The sequence below is a fragment of the Antedon mediterranea genome, chromosome 2 (assembly GCF_964355755.1).
Source record: "Antedon mediterranea chromosome 2, ecAntMedi1.1, whole genome shotgun sequence".
Taxonomy (NCBI): domain Eukaryota; kingdom Metazoa; phylum Echinodermata; class Crinoidea; order Comatulida; family Antedonidae; genus Antedon; species Antedon mediterranea.
In genome coordinates, this window is record NC_092671.1 from 36,209,684 (window position 1) to 36,236,331 (window position 26,648).

Sequence of the window (26,648 nt, forward strand, 5' to 3'; positions counted from 1 at the left end):
AGACCTACCCAAAATGTTATAATATATAAAGAAACAATATAATATTGTTGCTATTAGTTTTGACCATTTCCAAAAGGCAAAACATACTCGAATATATCTACATTTGTCTATAAAAAATGTTATTTTTTTCAGCTGATCAAGACCTACCCAGAATGTTATAATATATAAAGAAACAATATAATATTGTTGCTATTAATTTTGACCATTTCCAAAAGGCAAAACATACTCGAATATATCTACATTTTGTCTATAAAAAATGTTATTTTTTTCAGCTGATCAAGACCTACCCAGAATGTTATAATATATAAAGAAACAATATAAAACTGTTATTAATTTGATCATTGCCAAATAAGGTAAATCATACTCTAAGTTATCTACATTTTTCTATTAAAAAAAAATGTTCTTTTTTTCAGCTGATCGGGACCAATATCCTCCCTCTAGGATTACTGACCTAAGAGCACGCTTAGTAAGCTTCAACAAGAAGGAGGTAGAATTGAGATTCAAGGCACCGGGAGATGATCTCATGTATGGCAAAGGTTAGTCATTTCCACAAGATGCATAATTACGTCCTGTGTTTATAATTAAATAGCTCATTATCAGCTGATAGAGTCTGTGATACCTCGATAATTTGCATAGTAAAAGGTGAAATATGGATACAATTAACTGAAATCAGATAATGATATAGTAAATAAATTGTCTTGAGGTATTTCCCTTTAAAAAAAACTTCTCTTTTTTAATCAACACTGAAGGAAACTCTGACTACACTATCAAACTAGTTTGATTTGTGATATGTCTAAAAATGGTAGTGATATGACATCATCATATCATCCATTATAGGCACATCATATTTTTTGTTCACATAAAGTTTGATAGTGTAGACAGAGGTTAAGACATAATATGATTGGAAACATCCTTTCTAAAACGAATAACAAGCTTTTGAAATTAGCAAAACATATTCCTACGTTATCAAACATACTTACATTAATGTAATAAGACATGTGGCATGCAAATTAAATCTTTTCTTACAATTTAGAAAGATTTAATCAGAAAAATCGTTTCTATTGTTACATAGTTTTCTCCAAGACCTACTTTTCTAAATACTTTAACTTGGAATCAATATTTTTGTGTAATAGTATTTATCGAAAATAAAATACTATTTTTTAATTTTCAATTTTTACATTTTTTTTCATTTATATTTACAGCTAAAGAATATAATATTTACTACTCGACGAATTTTGATAACCTGTACAACAGTATTGGCGTAATGGCCATCACACCTGATCTAGTGAAAGAGGGCAGTCTTTCAACTCCGCTCGAGGCAGGACAAGAAGAAAAATTCAACGTCATTGTTCCGCAAGTTGGTAAGTTGTTGTCTAAATAGATTTTTAAGCGAATCTGTTTTAATATTTTACATCACAGCCTTTACATTATATATACTAATATTTCAAGACATTAAAACTACATCGTCTAAAAAAATTACTTTTATCAAGATAACGACGATCTGATAAAGTGAGATTGAAGTTACTTAACCAAAATCAAATTATCATTGACAATATGTACATTTCTAATCTACAGGTGATTTTGCGTATACATTTACGGTTGTTGCTGTTGATGACGTCGGAAACAAAAGTCCTAGATCAAACTTCATTACAATTTCAGCCAATGACCACAGTGGGAAGGTTAAAACATGGGTTGTATGTGTCATTTTATTTGCAATTGCTGCTATTATTCTACTCGCACTCATGGTATTCGTACTTTTGTACCGACGAAAGATTCGCAATTCACAGCCTGAAAAACCTATACAAAAGAATCTATCCGCGTCTGAAATGGAAAAAGCAAATAGTCTGCGGATTAACTCGATGACAAGGCTTGATCCAACCTTAGAATCAACCAAGAAAGAATCGCCAAAGAAAAAACGAGCACCGAAACCTCCTACTGGTCACATGTCATGTTTTGAACCTTGTCAACTGAACTTAAAGAAGGGAATAAGAAAAACTGATCAACGAGCAAGTGTACCCGCGCGTCATTTACATATAGAACGCGCGCCAAAGTACGAGAACGCTGACTTTAAAACTTACGAAAACGCCATTTTAGATAATAATGTACCACGTGGGCATGTACGAAGTACGGCTTTCCTTATAGAGAAAACAAATACTGTCATACATAAAATATGAAGTGAAATCAGTGAAGAGTCTGATGTTTATTTATGCCGCCTGTTTGCGCGTACCATACGCGCGCAGGTGTCGGGTAATGGTTATATGAAGAACTCGCCTGGTTACTTCTTGTTGAATGTAATGTATTTAGCAAAGAAAAACCTTTGACGGTGATGAACTATAATATAATTTAGGCAAACAATGCATTGTAATATAGGCCTAATTTTATATAAAAACAATTGTTTCATATTTTTACAATTTAGATTATTATAGGCGTGATCTAATTTGCGCATACATTTGAATCTGTAGAATATAAAGGTAATAATTATATTTCAGTTAGAAAGTTGAGTTTTATTTGAATACGCCTTCGATGCATTATAAATAATAATTATAAAATCTACTTCATATTGTTTAATATAAATATTGGTTTCTTTTCACTTGGCATTTATAGCATTTGTAAACAATACATTTTGTAGAATGGAAAAATACCATTAGAGTTGATGGGCATCATGTCATCACGTATTTTTGGCACGGTTTGCGTATTTTTGCAATGCATAGCCCCCTCAAGTTGACGTATTTTTGCAATGCATAGCGCCCTCAAGTTGACGTATTTTGGCATGATGCTCACCAACGCCACTCGAATATACGGTATTTACAAATTAGTAGTTGCTGTTTATTAATTCCTAAAAGATGCTGTCTCCCACGAACATGAAAAATTAATATTAATTAAATCAGGCTTTAAATACATTATTTTGTAGTTTTAATAAAATTAATCCCTTTCTGTAAAAAAAAAATTATGTTTTCGCATGTAAAATGTCAAAATAAATGGTCAAATTCAACCAAAAACCCATTTTCTCTAAATTACAGTTTTTCAGGTAAAGATTTTTTTTCGATTCAATTTTGTTTTTAAGTGGATAACTATTATGTGACATTAAAATGGCGTATTCAATAAAAAAAAAAAAATTTAGGGGGACTGTACATCTTTAAATTAAACTATTTTTATTTTTTAACCATAAAGAGATAAATATTTATTTACTTATTTATATACCATGAGTAAACAATGATGTCATTTGTTGTACGAAACTTCATTCCATTTCATAATTGATATTCATTTATTTACAATATATTTATACAATATATTTATACTAATATGTTGGCTGTTTCTTCTCTAACCATCGAAAGTATTGCTTAATATTATTATGCGGTTAAACCAGAATAGAATTAGATCAACTCAACGAAATGATTACTTTATCAGTACAAGTCTGGCGCCCGTCAATACACCAGAGTTACTATTTATATATCTAGTTTAAAGAAAAAACCCACTAAATAGTTTCTATTTAAATACATAATTTAAACGTTATTTTTTACAAATAAAAGGTTGTATTTATTATATTTAATTCCTTACTAAAGCTCAGTCTACACTACCAAATACGGTAGTGATATGCTCAAATACGGTAGTAATATGCCCAAACACGGTATTAATATGACATCATTATGTCCATATATGGGCACATCACATTTTTTTTGTCACATAAAGTTTGATAGTGTAGACAGAGCTTAAGGAAAACCTATATTGGTTGATTGATATTGCAGTTCTTCGATTCTATAATCGTGACCTATGACCTTATAACAAGAACGACATTCAGGAGTTAGGGAAGGATGACAAGAAGATACAGAGGGTCTAATCTAATCTAAATGATCCTGGAAAATATAGTTGATTAAAGACTGGATATGTATTTTAATTTAGGCGTGACAATGCATGAAAAAATGTTAACCCTTTTAAAAATAAAAACAATTCTGAGCAATGGTTAGCTCCGCTATTTAAGACTACTTCAGTACACTACTGTATTCAAGTGTGCGCCCGATCATACACGTAACAAACGTTCATAAACATGTAAATATGGAACGCAAATTGCGTAAAAGGACGTTCCTCGGTGATGGTTACTATACATATTTCATAAATAAACCGTATACTAACTGTTCTCCACGATTGAGTCAAGTCTAGTATCGGAATGTGATTATAAAACACCTTTTAGTAACATTGAAACGAACTCCACATTTTGTAACATATTATGTAAATTTTGTAAATAGTCTATCAATGTTTTGCTTGGTTTATATTATTATGACGATATTTAAATAAAAGCTGGTGATTGGCTAATGTATCTTTGTCGTATATACTTTTTTTTTTATTTTTGTGAATGTTAATCACTGAAAGATAATAATACTGCACTTTAAAATGTCTTTTGTACTAATTTTTTCCACACGTTTAGCCATAAACATGTTTAGGTTCTAAATACATTCTAAACATTGTAGTCTGTATCCAACTAAACACATCAGTGACGTGTTGATTGTTTAACATGTGGAGCAATTTAAAGACACGTTCAGGTTTTAAATGTGTTTAATATGCCATTTGTCGAGCTTTTCCCGCCACAGTAAACCATATGCACGCAACGCTAAACACGTACATAAACATGTTGACTGAATATAATAGTGACATATTGACTGCTAAACACGTTTAGGTTTTAAACACGCTAACATGTAACTCGTGTTTAAAAGCTAAACGTGAGGGAAAAGTGGGTACGTGTAGGCCCCTAGGTTTTAAACACGCTAACATGTAACTCGTGTTTAAAAGTGAGTGGTAGCGAGTGAGTGGCAGAGCGGTTAAGACAGTGGAACAGTAATTACGTAGCCATAACATCGGCAAGGGTTTGAAGTTCACTCGCTCCATGGTTCTGGTGGTAGAACAAGTAGGATAAGGACTATAAACCGTAGGTCTAGTGTAGATACCTGGATCATGTGCACTTTAAAGAACCTAGTACATCTTTCGAGACGAGTAGAGGGTTACCCCCCGGTGTACTAGTTCACACACAACAGCCACTGTCACATACTCATCATATTATACACTGGGCCCTCTGGGAGAACAGTCTTTGACTAAAGAGGCTACCCAGTATAAAGAATGAATAATAATAATAAAAAGCTAAAGGTGTGGAAAAAGTGGGTACAAAATAGGTGTTTAAGATCTAAACACTGTGATGATAATTATTTCTGCTGATGTGAACGAATATTGATTTGTCTGAATTACCTCTACCTGTTATATTAACCATAGCGAACGACGATAGATAAATATATATTTTTTCTTACAGAAAACAAAAGAATTAGAACAGTTTTCATCAAAAAACTATCAGATCTAGTCCAATGACGTCATCAATAAGAACGTATAAAATCGTTATCTCCCTAGGCTTTAATACTGCCAGGTCTACTCATTTCAATATATATAATTGGCATTTTCGTTTGGGGATTTTTGTTTAAATAACTCATTGAAGCCTATAATAACTTCGGTACTTACCCTGGCGTCTACTGATGAACTGTAATGATGCCTCTGAGTGTCGTGTCTTCCAGCAGATTTTTCTTTCTCCTGATGAAGCCAAGATATTTCTGCTGTTGACGCTTATCATTATCGGCTTCTCGTCTTTATTTCAACGTCAATATAGTTTTCTTACGATCTCACGACCTTTAATATATAAATATAATTATATAATTAACTCTGACGGAAAAATTGTGATTTGTTTTAACCTTGGCACTACTCTCTCTCTCTCTCTCTCTCAGTTTTACTTTATCGTTTTTTGAGATCCATCCAAAAACATTCAGTCTTTAGATTTATATAATTAACTATATAATTCATGAATTTAAACAATATTTATTTCTTTATTTAACAACATCTTTATACAGAATTACACAATCAGGCAAAAGAAAACTTGTTTTGCATTGTGGTTCTGGCTTAAATACAAAAAAAAATCAGGAGAAAAAATGTTTAGCTTTGTGGAGAAAAAATGAGATTAATATCTAGCTTTGAATGAAGCAATTGTTGGGGAATATTTAGTTTCAGTTGGTAGGTTATTCCATATTTTAGCGCCTGCAATTTTGAGCGACGAGTTCACCTCACTAATGGTATAGTATTTATTATAATAATAAATAATTATTGTACGATCGTTGTGAATACAATACGAAAATCGTTTACGCCCTCAGCAGCATTTTGCTTCGCTACAAGCGGAGCATTTTGTCGACGTTTTTAAGTTGCTGCTGTGGCGAGGAACGATACGTACTGTACGTGTTATGTTCGTCTGTTACAAACCAACAATCTTGGAATATACCAGGAATGCTAGGTGCTCACTACACCTGACAGAAACACTGATTTTAATTAAGCAGTGGCTTAATTTCCACCGTATATGTGTTGGTGTGTACTCTGTTATGATATAACGCGTCAGAATATTGGTTTAACGCGTCAGAATACTGCTTAAAGCGTCAATGTCATTACCTAAATTACCTATCTGGGACGATGATACAAGTACATTTTAGCGGAATTAAGCTGAATTTGAACGGATAAAAGAGTAAACGGATTCATGTGATTATTCGAATGTCCTTCAAATCTCTAAAAGTTGTCCAACACTTGGTAAATAATATGTGTTGAATTGTACACTGCAATGGTATTATATTCATTACAGGAAAATCGATTGAACCATTCAAACATAATGTCACGTCGCTTCGCCGACATACTGTAAATATTTTTATTTGCAATTTGAAGTCTAGGAAGTCTATTCTATTTAAATACACTTACATTCAAAACGTGATCACTTGTTAATATAATCAGTCAAAATGGCGACTGCTGCAGCCGAGAATAAATCAGTTCAAATGACCAGTGGACTAATAGAATCACCGACCGATATTGTTTTTACGGAATCGCCATACGGAGAATCTCTTCGGAAATTCAATGTAACCACGGAATTCCCTAAACCGTTTAAGCGGCCGAATAAGCGACGCGGCCGTGATGGAAATCGGTACCGTACACAACCCGTAACATTTGCTGAAATAAAAGAGGTTGATGAAGAGGTTACCAGTGCAGGAGAAAAACAAAAAAAGGATTCGTCGTGGTTAAGGGGAAGAACGATGGAGAAACTAAAGGAATCGGACGTAGATGTTAGTAGCCAGCACTTTGTAAAGTCAGTATCGTTTGATAACGCACTTCATTAGAAGAAACTCAAAATTAATTGTTTACGATTACGTCATGATTCGATAATGACGATGAATCATGACGTCTCGTTGATTTATATGTATCTAAACAATAACTGAACACTTGGTTTGTTTGGCGACGTGCGTACTTTTCATGTTGTCTTTCCGCGCGCGCCTGAAATTAGTCAGATGATTCAATACGCTAATAATGTTATCGTTATGACAGCGAAATCTAGGAGATAGGCCTAACTGTAGTGTAAAAACCAGGGTTTGCTATTATGCTAATTATCCTTAGATAATAAAGCTTTAGAAATGAAATAACAATCGATTTAATAGATGGATTATTGATACGATGAAGTCTTTGTTAGGCCTAGATTCAGTGCAATTTTACTTCTGTCGAAAACATAGTCCTAAACAGAGAGTTGTCAACTACATGGTCCAAAAGTAATACAGATGACATTTGAACATATTGATGTTCAAGGAATCGAAACGGTACTGCGAGGTAAATGAACGGTACCATATCAATACCAGCTGAGTGTTCTGTAATTTATATTAGCTTGTAAATAGCAGAAGGAAAATGACATTATTTTGAAGATAAATAGTACAAAATGCACTTTATTTTCGGCGTATCAATATTGTCATTTTGTATTGGATAACAAGCAGAGAGAGTGATACATCAGGGGGATACATTATACAATTATTAATAAATCACTTATCCATAAGATACCAATCAACTGTCAAACAAACCAATAGACATCCATCTTTGTCTACTACCACAGTAAAAATAACACAAGGGTAATTAATATTGAAAAAAGGGAAATACATCATATTGAAAATTCAACATTAAAACATGTGTGGTTATGTTTTTTTTAAATTATCACCGATTCCCAGTTTTCTATCTCCGCATACTATCTGTCATATGAATATACGGTAATACAGCATCTCATTTATGTCACATGTGATGCCTGTATCATGTACAGTTATTTTAAGGGTTTTATTTTATTTATTTTATTTTATTCAGTTGACACCTAACAGCGATAAAACCGCTACTAATAGGTTGAATATATAGGTATAAACACATGTGATGTTGTATTACAAATATTCCCATGATACTTCGGAAATATATACAGTACTGAGAATCGGTTGAAATTATTCGTTGAATCTTCTGGTAGCCTACATTCAATAATTTTATAACTATAATATATTAAAATAATTCATAATATTGAATCATTATCATAATATACGCGTCGCGAATCGACAAAATACAAAAGGGTGATATTTTTAATGCAAGTATAGATATGGACATATCGATGTGTACATATTGATTGAGACACGTTCAACACATCACAATAAGTACATAATGTACATTCTCATTAACAACATTACAGCCAACATACCAGCACGACCAAAGCTATGTACGCATGCGCACATTGTGTTTGTTGGTATTGCATTTACTAATGGTGTAAGTAATGATAAACCAATATTAAACAAACGTCACAACATTATGGATTGTTATTAGGCTTAATAGTGACGATGACGTTGATTAGGACGATGACGTTAATTATAACGATACCGTTGAGTATGATGATGACGTTGATTATGACGATGACGTTGATTATAACGATAGCGTTGATTATGACGATGACGTTGATTATGACGATAGCGTTGATTATGACGATGACGTTGATTAGGTCGATGACGTTGATTATGACGATAAAGATGATAACGAATTATAAAAGATATACCATAGAGGACCACTATCAAACTTTATGTGACAAATAATGTGCCCATAATTGACATTATGACGTCATATCACTACCATATTTGGGTATACCACTACCATATTTGGGCACATCACACTTGTTTTGTCAAACTAGTTTGACAGTGTAGACAGAGCTTAATTCCTCCATGGATAGACCAACGAAGACATATAGCAATATTACTGCACTGCCATAAAACAGTACAGCGAGAGATAGGTACAAATTGAGATTTAGTTAAAACAATCCATCAATCAACATCAAGGTGTACTAAAACTAATAGATTTGTCGTGCTAAAACTAATTGAAAGTTAGTGGGCTGTAAAATACACTTGCTTAATCATTTACCGTATAGTGCATCAGTAAAATGGGTCAGTGGGTTATGAAATACATAAATCACTTAAACAGTCATAGGATACCTTGCTTCAAATACATATCTAACGCTCTGTCTAAACTATCAAAGTAGTTTGACAAAAAAATGCGATGTGCCCAAATATGTTAGTGATATGCCCATACATGGTAGTGATATGACATCATAATGTCCATATATAGGCACATCACATTTTGTTGTCATATACAGTTTGATAAGACAAGGCTTAAGGACCACATAATTAATATTCTCTGAATGTATGGTATCGAGAAAAACTCCTTCAATCACCATCAAGGTGAGGGTCCATAATGATCAGCTTTGGTTGCATGGACCACCGTCATAAAATATTGTTGAAATAAATAAATAAATAAAAATAAAGCATTACTGAAAAGATCGGTACAATAGTGATTTGTAATGTTGACTAATAAAATACCAGAGGATTCGTTTATACAAAATTACCGAATGCTTATTCCTATTTACCTGCAAACAAACAATACAGGTGAAAACATTTCGAGCATAAAATCTGATCACGTATTAACAATTACGTTAAATTCTTCACGGAGAGTATTATTAGCAAAGCGTTTTAAGCCACAGTTAACTTAGCATTAATGCGTCAAATTACCAGGGACTAATGCGTCTGCTTTCTCTGTTTTAATATACAATTGTCACGCTTCACTGGCTATCGATTATTAATATCCAATACTGTTGTGATGATAGTCACGATGGAAGCACTCAATTATCTGTGAATTAGGGATGGGTTCAAGTTACCTTGAAATAATTGTATTGAGACAATTTTACCGTTACAGAGCTATAGTGGTTGATGATAAATTCAGAGTATGGATGGGGTCTGTTCATACGACAAAGAACAAATGTTTTTAGGGGGTTTATTTGTCAACGTTCGTTTCTCAATTGTCCCATCAAAGCTTGGTTCCCACTAAATATTGGTCCACACTAGCGACGCAACGTAACGCAACCTATACGCAACGTAACCTATACGCAACGTAAGAAAATGCCCTTCTAATTGTGTTTTCCCCCGTCTGCGTGAAATCAAACCTGCGATGTTTGCAACACTGTTGTTGCGTCGACGGTTTTCTCTGTGACTACGCAATACAGCACTTTGCGTTGATACGTCGCTGCGTTGTAATGGGGACAACGCTTTACATACGTAGGGGCAACGCAAGTAATATGACCTACAATCCCAGGCGACGGATTTTTCAAACCGTTGCTTGTCATATCAACTCGCATGGATTGCACTTATGCCCCCAGTGGGAACCAAACTCAGTAGAGATGTCCCCTAAATAAAGGTGTACCAAGAGAGAGGTTCCATTGTAGCGATCAGACTGGGACGTCCCATCGAAAGCGATTGAGTTCGCTGTAGGATTCCTCCGGGTCCGGCATGTGTGATATATGTGTTATTGTTTGTATTGTAAAATCCGGTATAAATTGAATTGAATAGGGTTTTTGAAGAAAACACTGACTGTATAATATACAGTACAGTACGATGTTATTGCGATCAGATGTTACTAATTGCGTTCCACGGAGAATAACATACAACACACGTGTACCGTTTAATTAACTTTTATAATCAGGAGACGGTGCAGTGTAATTATTACATTCGTTGTTTTTGTTATTTTAAACCTTATTTTCCTGTCAAAATACTAGAAAATATACGTAACGGAAATAACAAGGCAAGCTAGTCACAAATGTCTCCCAGAAGAATATTACAACATTTTTAGAATAGAATAATATTGATTGTAAAGCATCAGTTGTTGTTTTAGCGTAGTTGTATGACTTTGAATTCCGGATACAGGCCCTGTTAGTACGTACTTAAAAACAGCATGGTGTTACTATGTAAAACGTGTGGAATAATAATAATGGTATTAGATAGGCGTACATGAGAACATGGATTAAAGAATATTCTTTAATCCATGATGAGAACGACTCTAATCTAACCAGATTTAAGGGACAAATGCCATCGAAACTAAAATGTAGGAGAGAATCACCGGCCATTAATGTTGACATTTTACGTACTTCTAAATAAATTATAAATGTGACCGACACAATATGCACAATAGTGTGTTCGAATCCAGACGGAGTTTTTATTTAATATTAGTCACAAGATATTTTTATTATTTTGGCACATATGGCGTTTCATACGTAAACTACCTGAGCATGTATTTCAGAGACTTGTGGAAAGTCGATGTGCATAAAATAAAGCCTGTCAGAAATAAAGTACAATATTTTATGATCGAGGCATTCAAGTTTAAATTTCTTTTATCGAAAGATAAATACCGGTCACTTGTTTTATGTCAACAAAATAAATACACTACTATTGTACTATTTCGACGTAACCTCCCCTCCACCTCACTGGCTAATGATCTTAGGGAAGGGAACTACTAATAAGATGCCTACATTTTCAGGTATACATGAATGAACCCGAGGAACTTAACGGGGTTTAATGACTGTAACATTGATATCTGATTTCCAACTCAGTGTAATAGACAATTGGTTAGGCCGTATTTCACACAAATGTAACATACTTTGATGTTTACCGATCAGACGACAGTTGATGCCGTAAAAGCTACAATAATTAAAACAAAATTTGGATTGCTACACGTCTTTCAGGGATCATGTAGCGATTTAAAAACTGTCAAACTGCAACAATAGTACATTTATGTAATTGAAATTGTATCAATAAAGTTTTTTGTTCTTATCAATCAACCCTTGGAATATAGGAAGCTTTGTCCACACTATCAAACTAGTTTGACAAAAAAAGTGTGATGTTTTCAAATATGGTAGTTGTATGTACAAATATGGTAGTGATATGACATCATGTCCATATTTGGAAACATCATATTTTTGGTCACATAAAGTTTGATAGTGTAGACAGAGCTTTAATGATATCACCTCAAAGAAACTGTGAAGTTCGCATTTTAGACCCCGATGACGGCGCAAACTTTCGTCGAACGCGCACGATTTGTGCTACTCCGATACTACACCGACGAGCACGTATCTTTGCATAGTAATAACTCTGTGCAAATGCGCTCGGACATAATAGGCATTTTTTTCAGTTTTGATAAAGCATTTACAATAATTAATGTAAATTATTTGATAAAGATATTTACAATGCTAAAATTAGTGTAGTATTTATCAGGTGGGACTAAAACATACGACCTCCAGATTACTAGCCTGGCGATCATACCTCTAGACCACGACTTTGGTTAGGCTCTAGGAAGCAGCGGGTACAGCAACAACATGATTGATTATATTACCATCCAAGTTTATTATAGGTTATTATATTTAGTTGAGTGATATACAAGTGGTTGGTTGTTAAAACGAAACACAAATAAAAAGGTAATAAAAGTAAAAGTAACAATAACACTATAAAAAACGATTCATTAACAGAAACTAAACGGCAATACAACACTAAGTTGTGGATGATGTGTTGAAAGTACAGTTTATAAAATACGACGTTGTATAATGTTGAGTAGAATGTCGTAGCCTATAAAGGCTCTGTCTACACTATCAAACTAGTTTGACAAAAAAAGTTTGATGTGCCCAAGTATGGTAGTGATATGCTCAAATATGGTAGAGATATGCTCAAATATGGTACTGCTATGCTTAAATATGGTAGTGATATGACATCATCATGTCCATATATGGGCACATCACATTTTTTTTGTCACATAAAGTTTGATAGTGTAGATAGTGCTAAAAAGCTGTGCAATAAATTGTGTAGAATGTTGTGATACAATACGGATAAAATAGTGATAATAGGAGTCATGATTTTTAATAGTCCCACTGTTGACAGGAAATACCCACACTAACACAATAAAAAATATAAAGCTCTGTCTACACTATTAAACTTTATGTGACAAAAAAATGTGATGTTCCTAAATATGTAGTAGTGATATGTACAAATATGGTAGTGATATGACATCATCATGTCCATATATGGGCACATCACACTTTGTTGTTGTTAGTCACATACAATTTGATAGTGTAGACAGAGCTTTAAAACAAAACTGAATTGATTGTTTGTCCATATATGGGGCTCAATTACAGAACATAGGAATTTAACATCACATCACACTTTTTTGTCACATAAAGTTTGATAGTGTAGACAGAGTTTAACACACACTTATTAAATATTTACATATTGAGTGTAGAAAATGGGTTAATGATTACACATCTTTTACACTAGTGACAATTTGTGAAATTGAATAAAATAAAATTGTTCAACGATAAATAAAAACAAATAAATTCTAAGTACACTACAGATTTTAAACTTGGATTCTGTTTTCATGGCTGACAGGTTGAATTGAGTTGTTAAATACTGACCTGGATTCATCCATGCGTAACAACATATTATAGTATTAACAATACTGTTCAAATTTTGCAATGGCGATATACGCGGTCTGGTGAGAATTATGATATTAACATAAACAACAAAAGTTAATAACCGAGTGTATTTGAATCAAGTGAAAGACGTTGCAATTAAAAATTTAATTAAAATATTAATTCTGAACTAATTTAAAATCACAAAATACCTACATAATTCCCAAAAGTAGAGTAGGGTGTAGTTGTGAAATTGCAGCTTGTAAAATAAGAGGGGTTCTACCCTGTAAAAAAAAATCCTTGAGTTTTTAATTAAAATAAAGACAATTCAATTTAAAGATGTATTGTCCCCCTGAAAAAATAATTCTTACAATTTTTTTTGTTTTTTTTTTTAATATTCCATTTTAATGTAACATAATAGTTATCCACTTTGATTGAAGTGATCGAAAAAAATGTATTTACCTGAAAAAAAATGTAATTTAAAGCAAAAAATGGTCAAATTGGCTGCCAGCCAATAGATGTTTGGTTAAATGTTACAATTTATTTTGTCGTTTTATAAGGGAAAACATGATTTTTTTCGTTTTTTTTTCTATTGAAGTGATTAGCTTGATTAAACTAAAAAATAACTTATTCAAAGTCTGATTTAATTAATCTTTATTTTTCATGTTTTTGGGGGACAATACATTTTTAATGGATATAATTGATAAGCCCAAACAAACCTAACGTGCCTCTCATCAGAAGACTGCCAGATGTTGATGATGGAATATGGAACACACAATTAAACCAATGTACACTTATTAAAAACATTTACTTTATTTACTCTTCCTCATCACGTTATATAGTAATACATCATATTTTTCCTAAATTGACGCAGTCTCAGTGCATCTGAACTTTAAGGTCTCTCTTGTTAAAGATATATTGTCCCCCTAAAAAAAAAATTTTTTTACATTTCTTTTTAATATGCCATTTTATGTCGCATAATATTTATTCACTTTGACCAAAAACTGGACCAAAAAAAAATATATTTTCCTTGAAAAAAGGTAATTTAAAGCAAAATATAACTAAATTGTCTGTCAGACAGTGGTTTTTGGTTAAAATTAACCGTTTCTTTTTGTTTTTATAAGTGAAATAATTATTTTTGTTGATTTTTTTTCTATAGAAGTGAATAGCTTCATTAAAACTGTAAAATGGCCTATTCTAAATCTGATTTTATTAATCTTTATTTTTCATGTTTTTGGGGACAGTACATCTTTAAGTCTCACTCACTTCTAACTCGTAAACAATTCTTCTTCGTAGTCATTTATGTATTTGTTTCCTTTATTCAAACCACTTGCTCGTAACTTTCCTCTCTTTCGTTACGTCAGATATTTTCTTTTTGTAACTTTCCACAAGCTTGTTGAAATGTCTTTCCTCGTCCTTGCCCTTGTTGCGTCTTGAGCTTGAAGAAATCTACAACAAACAAATTCAATTGATTTAAATTTAAAGATAATCATTGTCAAGTGGATGCTGTACAAATTGAAGAACTTTCCAACAAACTTCAACAACAAAAGAAAAGATTAATATCGTGTGAGTTGTCAAATTAAATAAGTCGCATCCGTTTCGGATCATAACAATTGCAATTATAACTAATTAATCTGAATTTTATTTTCAGAATGGAGAAAACAAAAACTAAGCAATACCAGTCATAATGTGTACAATATTGACAGATATGAGAATGTAAAATGATCCATGCAGTAATGCCAGCCAACACATATACACACAGATGAATTACAATCATTTAGTTACTAGCCAGAGTTATCAGTATTACTGTACTACTATTAAAGATGTACTGTCCCCTCAAAACATGAAAAATGAAGATTAATTATATCACACTTTGAATAGGTTATTTGTAGTTTTAATCAAGTTAATCACTTCCGAAAAAAATGTCTTCACTTATAAAATAACATAATAAATGGTTAAATTCAACAAAAAATCTATTGGCTGGCAGCCAATTTGACAATTTTTTGCTTTAAATTACATTTTTTTCAGGTAAATGCATTTTGTTTTGATCCAATTTTTGGTGAAAGTGGATATTAAATTATTATTATGCGACATTAAAAACCATATTCAACAAAATGTAAACATTATTTTTCAGGTGGACAGTACATCTTTAAAACAACTTATTTGTATCAAAAACACACACCTTAACTTTTTTCTTCTTTTTCTGTTTCTCCTCCCCATTTGTTGGTTTCTGGAGCTTTGCAGCGGATAGTTGGTTCCCTTTCTTTGTTTTTTCTTGTTTCCCCCTATCTCGCCATCTTTCTTTCGGTCCAAAATGTTTTGGAAGTCCTTGCTTCTTTGCTTGAAGTTTTCTTTCCACAAATGTTGAATCGTTTAGGTTGCCTGTGACAGACTTATTTGGTTTAGACTTTTTAGAAGGTTTTTGTTCTACTTCATAATTTTTACTCTCATCATATTTCCTTTTCTCAATGGTTATTTTCTAAGAAAAATAAAAAATGACTTGTTCATTATATAAAGTGATTTATATTTTCTTAAGAATGGGGTGGTGTATAATTATTTAAATTTCGGTCAGATGTTTTGCCCTACTCCGACATAATTTGTACTTTATACCAAGTACATTAAAAAACCTGCGAAAAATATGCAAGTACAGTAATTCTAGGGTTGGACTCGAACCTCACTAGCCTGGAGTTCATACCTCTAGACTACCGAGCTTGCGCTGATAGCTAGAGGTTAGATTTGAGCCCAAGTAAGCAGCGGGTACTGCACCAACAGGATTGTAATTTTAATTTTGATATTAACAGAAAGACAGAACATTCTTAGTGTAAAAAAGACATTATTTTGAAAAACATTCTCAATTTTTAAAAATTGTTTCCAGATTTTTATAAATAACAGTTAAACCAATTATTATTTTTATATTTTACAAATTATTGTCATGTGTATTTTGAAATAACAACATTTATTCTAATCATATTTTTGGAAGAGAACATTAGGTGATACTAACAGTGTTTTAATAAGCTAAATTAGCCAGACTTTATAGAGTGTTGCTATAATATTATCTGTATAACTCATAATGGATTCACAGTCAGAGATTTACAGCACTACTGGATAAGACATCCAACACAAAATAATATGTTGAAACAGTTGGCATAACAGCTGTTTAGATTTGACATATCGTTATAAAGGTCAAAGTTCAAATTATTTGGTTACATCATTAACGCATATATCAATATGATTTTTTTTTCAAAACAGGTTTAATATATGGTCAATTATCTGGATAAAAAAAGTCATCATTCGGCTGGTCAAACAATGTCCATTTTTTTTTTGGCAAAACAGGTTTAATATATGGTCAATTATCTGGATTAAAAAAAATACATCATTGGGCTGGTCAAACAATGTCCATTTTTTTTTCCAAAACAGGTTTAATATTATCTGGATAAAAAAGACATCATTCGGCTGGTCAAACAATGTCCAGTTTAGAATTTTAGACCTTAAACCTTTTGTATACTGGATAGTTTTCAGTTTTACCCGACTTTGGGAGAGATAATGTCTATTTTTACATTTACCTAGAAGAAATTTCGGAAAATTATTTTAAAATCCATTATTAGAGTATTATTCTACTGCAGTTTACTAAACTTTGTTTACTCTTAAACTCAATTATTTAGCAAGCTGGTTTGAGTAATCATACCCATTGTTTACTGCAGTTCCTGCCTTGTAAACCTGTACATTGAAATAAACTAAAATAATGAATTACTGCAGTAAAAAAGTATAGTTACTGCAGTAGGATAATTTTGACACGATCCCTTTAATCCTAACATACTGTAAAGGTCATAATTGCAGCATGTTTCTGTAAATATTTTAATTATGCACAGAAATTATCCACAAGAAATCTTCTTTACACAATGTAAAATCATAATGTTGTTTTTTAGTTACCTTGGATTTTTGCCGTCTTTTTTCCTTCAATTCAAGAGCAGTTCTGTTTTCTAATGAAAATCCAACGATTGGACGCTATGAAAGAATTCAAAAATATATTTTAAAATATATTATATATTAACATAATTATACAGTATTCGACTCTCACAATAATGTAAATAGGTTGGGTAATCATCAGGATTAGTCCTAAACAGGAAGATGAGCACCCCTGCCCACCGATGAGTTTCGGGATCCCTTTGACTTCGAGGGAGAGTACCCGTCAGGGTCCCTACTTAGGATCACAGGTCTCGGGTTTTTATTTATTTTTTTAATGAATCAGTGTTCCATGACCTTCTCATCAAAATTAATGTCTCTCATTGTTGTGCTATGTAAATATAATGTCAATGACGTCGAAACGTCCCCAATAATGGGGATAGCTATGCAAACAAGTAACAAGTAATACAAGACAATTAGAAACTGTTCCCAATAATGGGGATAGCTATGCAAACAACAAGTATACATACAAGACAAAGAAACTGTCCCCACAGCCAGACTGTCTTTTATAACATTAAAAATGCATTCTAATGGAATTTCTGAAAGAACCAGACAATTACCAATATTGGGAGAGTTGACTGTAAATAATAAATATAATTATAATATACAAATTGTTATTGAAAATCATTATTATTCATGTTGTACAAATAATAGTAATAATAACAATAGTAATAATATTTGTTCTTATTGCACAATGCTTCTAACGCTGAACATTATTACCCAAGTTATTTATTTATTTATTTATTTTATTTTTATTTTATTCATTTCGGCAATAAACATGAAATAATAATTACAAAACATAGAAATATATATATATATATGAAGTACAAGACACAAAGCCGGGGAGAGACAAAAGCATTAAACAAAACGCTTATTCATTTCGGCAATAAACATGAAATAATTAATAATTAGAAAACATAGAAATATATATATATATATATGAAGTACAAGACACAAAGCCGAGGAGAGACAAAAGCATTTAAAACAAAACGCTTATTCATTTCGGCAATAAACATGAAATAATTAATAATTAGAAAACATAGAAATATATATATATATGAAGTACAAGACACAAAGCCGAGGAGAGACAAAAGCATTTAAAACAAAACGCTGTCACCGGTAAGGTGTGTCTCTCTCTATTGGATCAAACATGTATGGAAACATACTGTACTCCCATAATAATGCAGCTAGTAATCAGCGCAAAGTTGTGTCTTGATCTAACCGGGTACCCATTTATACACCTGGGTGGAGAGAGGCAAAGATAAAGTAAAGTATCTTGCCTAAGGATACAAGCAATGCGGGAGAGTATTTAGTATATTATTTGGTTATTAGCATTGAAAACAAACAAGAAAACAATAGCCTATAATGACTCTGCTTTTTTGACTAACATTCAGGACGTCAATTATTATGAAATATATATATTATTTCCTGAAATCTATTCTTTAATTGTATACACAGCTTAGGCTCTTGTGAGCTACAAAACAAACACACACTCAATACAATTTTTTTAAATGGATAGACATTTTAGAAACATACACGTAGAAGAGCATACTACACTTTTTGTCTAAAAAATTGGTAAATATTGTTATGTTTACATTATGAATACAGTAAACAGTTACAAAGACATTCATGTTTAGACAATGTCTAGACTAACATTCAAGGGATCGATATGTCAATGACAAATCCAAAATCATTTTATCTTTTGAACAACTGGAATTATTATACTATCATTTTTATTTTTATTTCTTTTATTCAATTCACAACGAACAGAGATAAAATCAAAGAATACAACAAACATTATTCAACTTTTACAATGTTATATCTAAAAATGTATAAACTATTAAAAATATGTCAATTCATTCAAGGAACAAACCAACCATGTTTCCCTTTAATTTTTATTACAAAAGCGTTTTAGTATTTGTCAATTTGAAGTAGGTGTAATCACTTGTTATATTCACAACATTCGATGTCAAGTCAGGTCTATAATTTTAGAACATAATTACAGTAGTAATAAATTAAATATGTTTCCCCTTATTTTGATTGGAATCACAAATAAATGGTAAAATCATAATTTTTAATTTTTAGCATTTGAAATTTGGAAATAACCACTTTCTCAATAGGCTAATTTTTACTATTTAACATATATTTATTTGAGTTTGCTTCATATAGTATTTATTGTGTCTTTCGTTGGTCTTGATGAAATAAATAAAATTTTAAAAATTTAAAACGCTAGAATTGTGTATGATTTTAAAACACATTAATACAGATTTATAAATTATACTCTAAATACTCCTCTTATTTCATAATGTCATATAAATGTAGTGGAGCTGTAGCTTGGTGGTAACGTGCTTGCATTCCAATCCCAAGGTCTGGGGTTCAATCCTGACCTAGTGCCAGGGTTGTATGGAGCGACTCTTTCAACTCCACTCCCTAAGCCTCAAATGAGACTTGTTTATAAGCACGATATATCATAAAATAGTTTATAATTAAACTGTAATTGGCAAGTTAATCGCGTATGAAATAAATATAAATAAAATAAATAAATGCTAAAAATAAAATTATCATTTCCAGAATTTTTGTTTGTTTAAGAAGTATATACTGCAAGTTTGTACTCGCTGTTAGATGCGTACGAAATAAATAATATAAATAAATGCTAAAATGATAATTTTAAGAATTTTTCTGTTGAAAAGTACTTTTATACAGTATTTATATCAACATTTATGACACACCACAGCAATATAATTTTTAATTATTATATTGTAAATTTTGTACGCGACAATACATCATTAATTGTGACATTCAATTAGAATTACCATAATGCACAAATGAATAATCGCCAGATTGTGGTACTAAGCACTCAATAAATTAAAATTCACTTTTGATGGAATTTTTAACAGACTAATTAGGGTATAAATTGTCATTCAGGTACTCCCACACACTCTACCGGTACCTATTTTAGTCTTAATAAATTAAGTTGTTTTCAGATTGAATTTCTAACCATCGAGTTACAATGATAAATGTTTTTGAAATGCAATATGTTCAAATAAAAGCTGTTTACACGGTGACCTTGTCTATGGCAGAAAGATTAGAAAAGGATTTCAATCAATTTAATTTCAATAGGTATAGAAAAAAATATATAAATCAGCTGTTAAATTGCTAAAAATAAAAAGTAACAATGAAATATAGTTGCAATCCTATCCAAGGTTATAAAAATAAATGTTATTCATCATATTGTATGCAGGCTATTGTTATATAATGACATAGACATTTGAATTGAATTGGTATAAAGAGTATATTCCATGCAAACAGTTTTCAATGCATAGTTTCACATATTGAATTTGTTTTATTGCATACTGCCATATTTTATGACACAGTTTTAAAAATGAACAATGATTTTAACATGATTTGAGTTGTGTGTCGTATTTGTTATATTTTAAATTGCATTAGGATCTTAAGCTCTGTCCACACTATCAAACTATGAAATGTGATATGCCCATATATAGATATGATGATGTCATATCACTACCATATTTGGGTATATTGCTACCATATTTGTGCACATAACACTTTTTTTGTCAAACTTGTTTGATAGTGTAGATTATTTTATGATATGCAGTTCTGCTATTTTTTATATATGTAAATATTATTTTAGACCGCTAAGCTATTTTGGTGATGTTGTGATTTATATTGGGCAGAAGTGAGCAGGGTTACCCAAGAAAAGATTATTTTTAGCACTTATTCTATTATTTTCCCTATATTAACATTTACTTACTAATAGCGTTTTTAAAAAAGAGACTACTATACATTTTGTATAATACCAAAATTTGCATTACAAAAGAATATTGATTTTTATAGTAGTTTTATTAGTATCATTAACGATTTTGTTTTTTTTTAATTCAAAGAATCTTGTTTACTAGATTGTCTCCATAAAAAAAATGGATTGTTAATATAGTTATTTAGTTGGTGGATGTTTGTGCACACAATTTAATTAGTTCATGGCTTTTGGGCTTAGTGGTTTACTATATTATTAATTTATTATAAAAAAATTCAGTATGACTTGTCTTGGCTGCCAAGCTTCTGTTGAATGATTCTTGTATTCTTATATTAACTTGTATTAGGGCCTAACTCAAAACCTTATAAAGCTTTGTTCCCACTAGGTTTTGCCTAACTCAAAACCTTATAAAGCTTGGTTCCCACTAGGTTTTGCCTAACTCAAAACCTTATAAAGCTTTGTTCCCACTAGGTTTTGCCTAACTCAAAACCTTATAAAGCTTTGTTCCCACTAGGTTTTGCCTAACTCAAAAGCTTATAAAGCTTTGTTCCCACTAGGTTTTGCCTAACTCAAAACCTTATAAAGCTTTGTTCCCACTAGAGTTTGCCTAACTCAAAACCTTATAAAGCTTTGTTCCCACTAGAGTTTGCCTAACTCAAAACCTTATAAAGCTTTGTTCCCACTAGGTTTTGCCTAACTCAAAACCTTATAAAGCTTTGTTCCCACTAGAGTTTGCCTAACTCAAAACCTTATAAAGCTTTGTTCCCACTAGGTTTTGCCTAACTCAAAACCTTATAAAGCTTTGTTCCCACTAGAGTTTGCCTAACTCAAAACCTTATAAAGCTTTGTTCCCACTAGAGTTTGCCTAACTCAAAACCTTATAAAGCTTTGTTCCCACTAGGTTTTGTCTAACTCAAAACCTTATAAAGCTTTGTTCCCACTAGGTTTTGCCTAACTCAAAACCTTCTATATAAAGGCTTGTTCCCACCATGGAGGAAATATCCTACTAGGTAATGCCTAACTCAAAACCTTCTAATAAATAATAATAATAATAATTTTATTGTTTCTCTTTTAAAACAGAGGCACAATTCTCAAGAGATGTGCAACAACAAAAAAATAAATATGGACTTATCTTACTACACAATCATATACAAACATAAATTATTACATTAAAAAGTATATAAACATTAGGTTATAAAAATTCATTCAATACATTTGAGCGAAAAGTAAAAGATTGTGTTATGGACGGATATTATAAATTTTGTTGCGTTCTTTCCATGCAGTTGTTAAAAATAATTTACAATATTTGTCAATGATGTTACTTGCTAATACATAGTTAATATTGTTTATACATTGGATTTGATATTCTTCATGAATTTCTAGGTTGTTAAAAAAAAGGTGATATTTAAGTTCAGGTGAGCTTGACGTGAATAAGTCCCATATTTTATGCAAATCATTGTTGCATAGATCTTCTTTAAGTTGTTTAACTATTGAGTTTCTAATATTAACTAATCTAGTACAATTGATTGAATACAAAATGATAAACTGTTTCTTTTTCACCACAATTACGTAACAAACATGATCCTAAATGTTGTGGTGACCAAGCTTCCTTTCTTCCTTCGAGTGGTAATGAGTTAGAACGAGCTTTGAATTTTAGACTTGATGCATGGTAGCTACGTTTTTCCAATAAGTATTTTTCCATTTTAGGTTCATTTTTATATCTTAAGTAATTTGTTAAGGATGATTTAGTTTGAGCCTTGTTAAACCATGTTATGTTATCTTCTATAATATTTTTTCTTTAAAACCATTAAGCCACTTATTACAATAATCAATATTGAAAAACATTTGCAAATCAAATTTGTTTAAAATGGATTCAATCTTTTGGAGCCATTTCCAACTGAGTCTATCTTTAAGAACAAAGAGAGCTCTAAATAGTAATCTTTGCCAGCGATGTTCTTCCATATTTTTTAGCCAACTGTATAGATTCAACTGATTGCCAGCCAAGTTCATCATATAGAGCTTCCTTTGCAACATATCTGGGTGCCTTTAATAGATATCTGGCCATTTGGTATTGTAAATTTTCAATTTTTTCTATAGAGTTCTTTTTATCACATAACCATATACTGCTTGCATAATTTATGGTTGGTATACCAATTGATTTCCAAAGAATATCACCATAGTATATTCTATTGAAGTCTTCCTGCCCATTTATTATAGATTTTATATATGATATTATTCTATTCCCCTTTTTAACTACTTCATCAATATGGTAGGTATCTTTTATCTTCCTCGATACAAACATCCCCAAATATTTATAATTATTAGTTTCGTTAATAAAGTTATTACCAATTGGCCATTTTCTATATTCATTAAGGCGTTTTCCAGCTACAATAACATTAGATTTATTAAAATTAAACACCATTCTCCATTTTGTTGCAAATTCATTTGCTGCATCCAAAAGTAATTCTAAATCTTGCTCACTGTCTCCAATCAGAATTATATCATCAGCCCAGAATAGACTGCCAATATTTATGTCAAAAATATTAATTCCTAATTCTCTTTCTTTAATTATCTTATTAAGTTCATTTATATAAATAGTGAATAGAATTGGAGACAGTGGACAACCTTGTTTGACCCCTTCATCAATACTAAAAACATCAGTTTCTAAATCTCCAAATGAAACTTTACCTTTTACATCTTTATACAAGTTCTTTATAATATTTAATATTTGACCTTTGATTCCTATATTTGCAACTGCGTAAAATAAACCTTCTCTCCAAACGGTGTCGAATGCCTTACTGAAATCCATGAAGGCGAGATAAGTTTTCTTGCCTTCAGCTTGTCGACAAGCAATAATACTCTTCAGTATAAGGCTTGTTCCTACTACTGTAGATAATGTCTAACCCAAACTTTCTATAGGCTTGTTCCCACTAGGTAATGCCTAACTTAAAACCTTGTTCCCACTAGGTAATGCCTAACTCAAAACTTTCCATAAAGGTTTGTTCCCACAAGGTAATGTCTAACTCAAAACCTTCCATGTAAAGGCTTGTTCCCACTAGGTTATGTCTAACTTAAAACCTTGTTCCCACTAGGTAATGCCTAACTCAAAACTTTCCATAAAGGCTTGTTCCCACAAGGTAATGTCTAACTCAAAACCTTCCATGTAAAGGCTTGTTCCCACTAGGTTATGTCTAACTCAAACTTTCCATATAAAGGCTTGTTCTCACTAGGTAATGCCTAACTCAAAACCTTCCATATACAGGCTTGTTCCCACTAGGTTATGCCTAAATTAAACCTTTCATATAAAGGCTTGTTCCCACTAGGTTATGCCTAAATCAAACCTTTCATATAAAGGCTTGCTCGCACTAGGTAATGCCTAACTCAAAATCCTTCTATATAAAGGCTTGTTCCCACTAGGTAATGTCTAACTCAAAACCTTCAATATACAGGCTTGTTCCCACTAGGTTATATCTAACTCAAACCTTCAATATACAGGCTTGTTCCCAATAGGGATTGTATGTATGCAACGTATATATTGGTCATAAGTAATGTTAAAATCGTTTTTCAAATTAATTATGTTAAAATTGGAAGCAATCGCAGTGGACTTTATAAGAAAATGGATAGTCAAAAATTTAACTGATGAAACTATATAAATATTTAAAATGTTGGAAATTTGCTAACTGGATAAAAGATTAATTCCAAGTCCTGAATAATCATAATATTGTAATGTATTGAAAAATAAAGTAAGAAGAATATAACATACATTGTGTTGACGATAATGATGACGGATATTTACAGTACAGTATGTTAAAAACCATACAAAATTGGCTATATTTAGATCTTTAATGGATGGAAATATACACATAGCTTCAAAACAATAATTTAGCCGTAACGAGACAGACAGCAACATCCTTTGTAATATTTTTTTCCCACAAAGCTCAACATTCTCATTTCCTACATCTTATCCCCAAGGTCAAAGGGCACGAACAACACATTAAACGAAGTGCAGAACATTAATTTCTAATGTGATTTTGTGCATTACCCTACAAATGTCATTTCTTTCAAGTGCTTATAACGGACAACGAAATAGCAAATTTACATTTATAAGAATTGTATTAATAATTTAAACTATCTTGTTAAAATATTATAATCTAGGAACTATAAATTTAAATCTGTAATTTATTAAGTTTTTCATACCAATTATTTATGGATTTTGTTATTTGTTTGTTATTATTTCTTTATACTGTACTGGGTAGTCAAAGTTTGTTCTCCCAGAGGGCTCAGTGTATGATGAGTACTAGGCTAGTACACAGGGGTAAGCCCCTACTCGTCTCCAAAGATGTACTAGGTGCACATGAGCTAGATTTGTACACTGGACCTATGGTTTATAGAAGACTCGTTCTACCACCAGAACCATGCAGCGAGTGAGCTTAGAACCTTGTCGATGTTATGGCTACATAATTACGGTTCCACTGTCTTAACCGCTCGGCCAGTCACTCACTCTTATCCACTCGGCCACTATTCAAATTTTCTACTCCCCAGTCACAATTTAAAAAAAAACACTTTAGTACAAACATCCGGCCCATTACATTCCCAAGCTCTGTCTACACTATCAAATTGTATGTGACAACAAAATTTGATGTGCCCATATACAGTATATACATGATGTCATATCACTACTATATTTGGGCATATTATCACTACCACATTTGGGCACATCACACTTTTTTGGTCAAACTAGTTTGATAGTGTGAACAAAGCTCTGTCTACACTATCAAATGGTATGTGACAACAAAATTTGATGTGCCCATATACAGTATACATGATGTCATATCACTACTATATTTGGGCATATTATCACTACCATATTTGGGCACATCACACTTTTTTGGTCAAACTAGTTTGATAGTGTGAACAAAGCTCTGTCTACACTATCAAATTGTATGTGACAACAAAATTTGATGTGCCCATATACAGTATATACATGATGTCATATCACTACTATATTTGGGCATATTATCACTACCATATTTGGGAACATCACACTTTTTTGGTCAAACTAGTTTGATAGTGTGAACAAAGCTCTGTCTACACTATCAAATTGTATGCGACAACAAAATTTGATGTGCCCATAAACAGTATACATGATGTCATATCACTACTATATTTGGGCATATTATCACTACCATATTTGGGCACATCACACTTTTTTGGTCAAACTAGTTTGATAGTGTGAACAGAGCTTTAGATTACGCATCATTTGGATCTTAAAGTGAGAATAACTGTGTC

General features: G+C 31.9%; 2 protein-coding genes across 7 annotated transcripts in view; one reads left to right on the forward strand and one right to left on the reverse strand.

Moving 5' to 3' along the window:
- Positions 1 to 4,315, forward strand: part of LOC140040915 (calcium-activated chloride channel regulator 1-like) — a 29,006-nt gene extending 24,691 nt beyond the window's left edge. Inside the window, exons 14-16 of the mRNA XM_072087189.1 lie at positions 414 to 536; positions 1,203 to 1,361; positions 1,576 to 4,315. Coding sequence (XP_071943290.1) covers positions 414 to 536; positions 1,203 to 1,361; positions 1,576 to 2,174 — 881 coding nt within the window. The 3' untranslated portion in view covers positions 2,175 to 4,315. The remainder of the gene's footprint in view (positions 1 to 413; positions 537 to 1,202; positions 1,362 to 1,575) is intronic.
- The window catches only part of LOC140040918 (RNA-binding protein 28-like), a 64,500-nt gene that overhangs the window by 26,662 nt on the left and 11,190 nt on the right, over positions 1 to 26,648 (reverse strand). For 2 of the 6 annotated variants that reach the window (XM_072087195.1, XM_072087194.1), the window contains 3 exons: positions 17,555 to 17,629; positions 15,807 to 16,103; positions 14,024 to 15,073 (listed from right to left, as the gene is read on the reverse strand). In XM_072087195.1, coding sequence (XP_071943296.1) covers positions 14,942 to 15,073; positions 15,807 to 16,103; positions 17,555 to 17,629 — 504 coding nt within the window. In that variant the 3' untranslated portion in view covers positions 14,024 to 14,941. Of the gene's footprint in view, positions 1 to 5,499; positions 5,665 to 13,243; positions 13,909 to 14,023; positions 15,074 to 15,806; positions 16,104 to 17,554; positions 17,632 to 26,648 lie in introns of those variants that run through there. The other 4 variants (XR_011842786.1, XR_011842787.1, XR_011842788.1 and 1 more) reach the window with 4 other exon arrangements.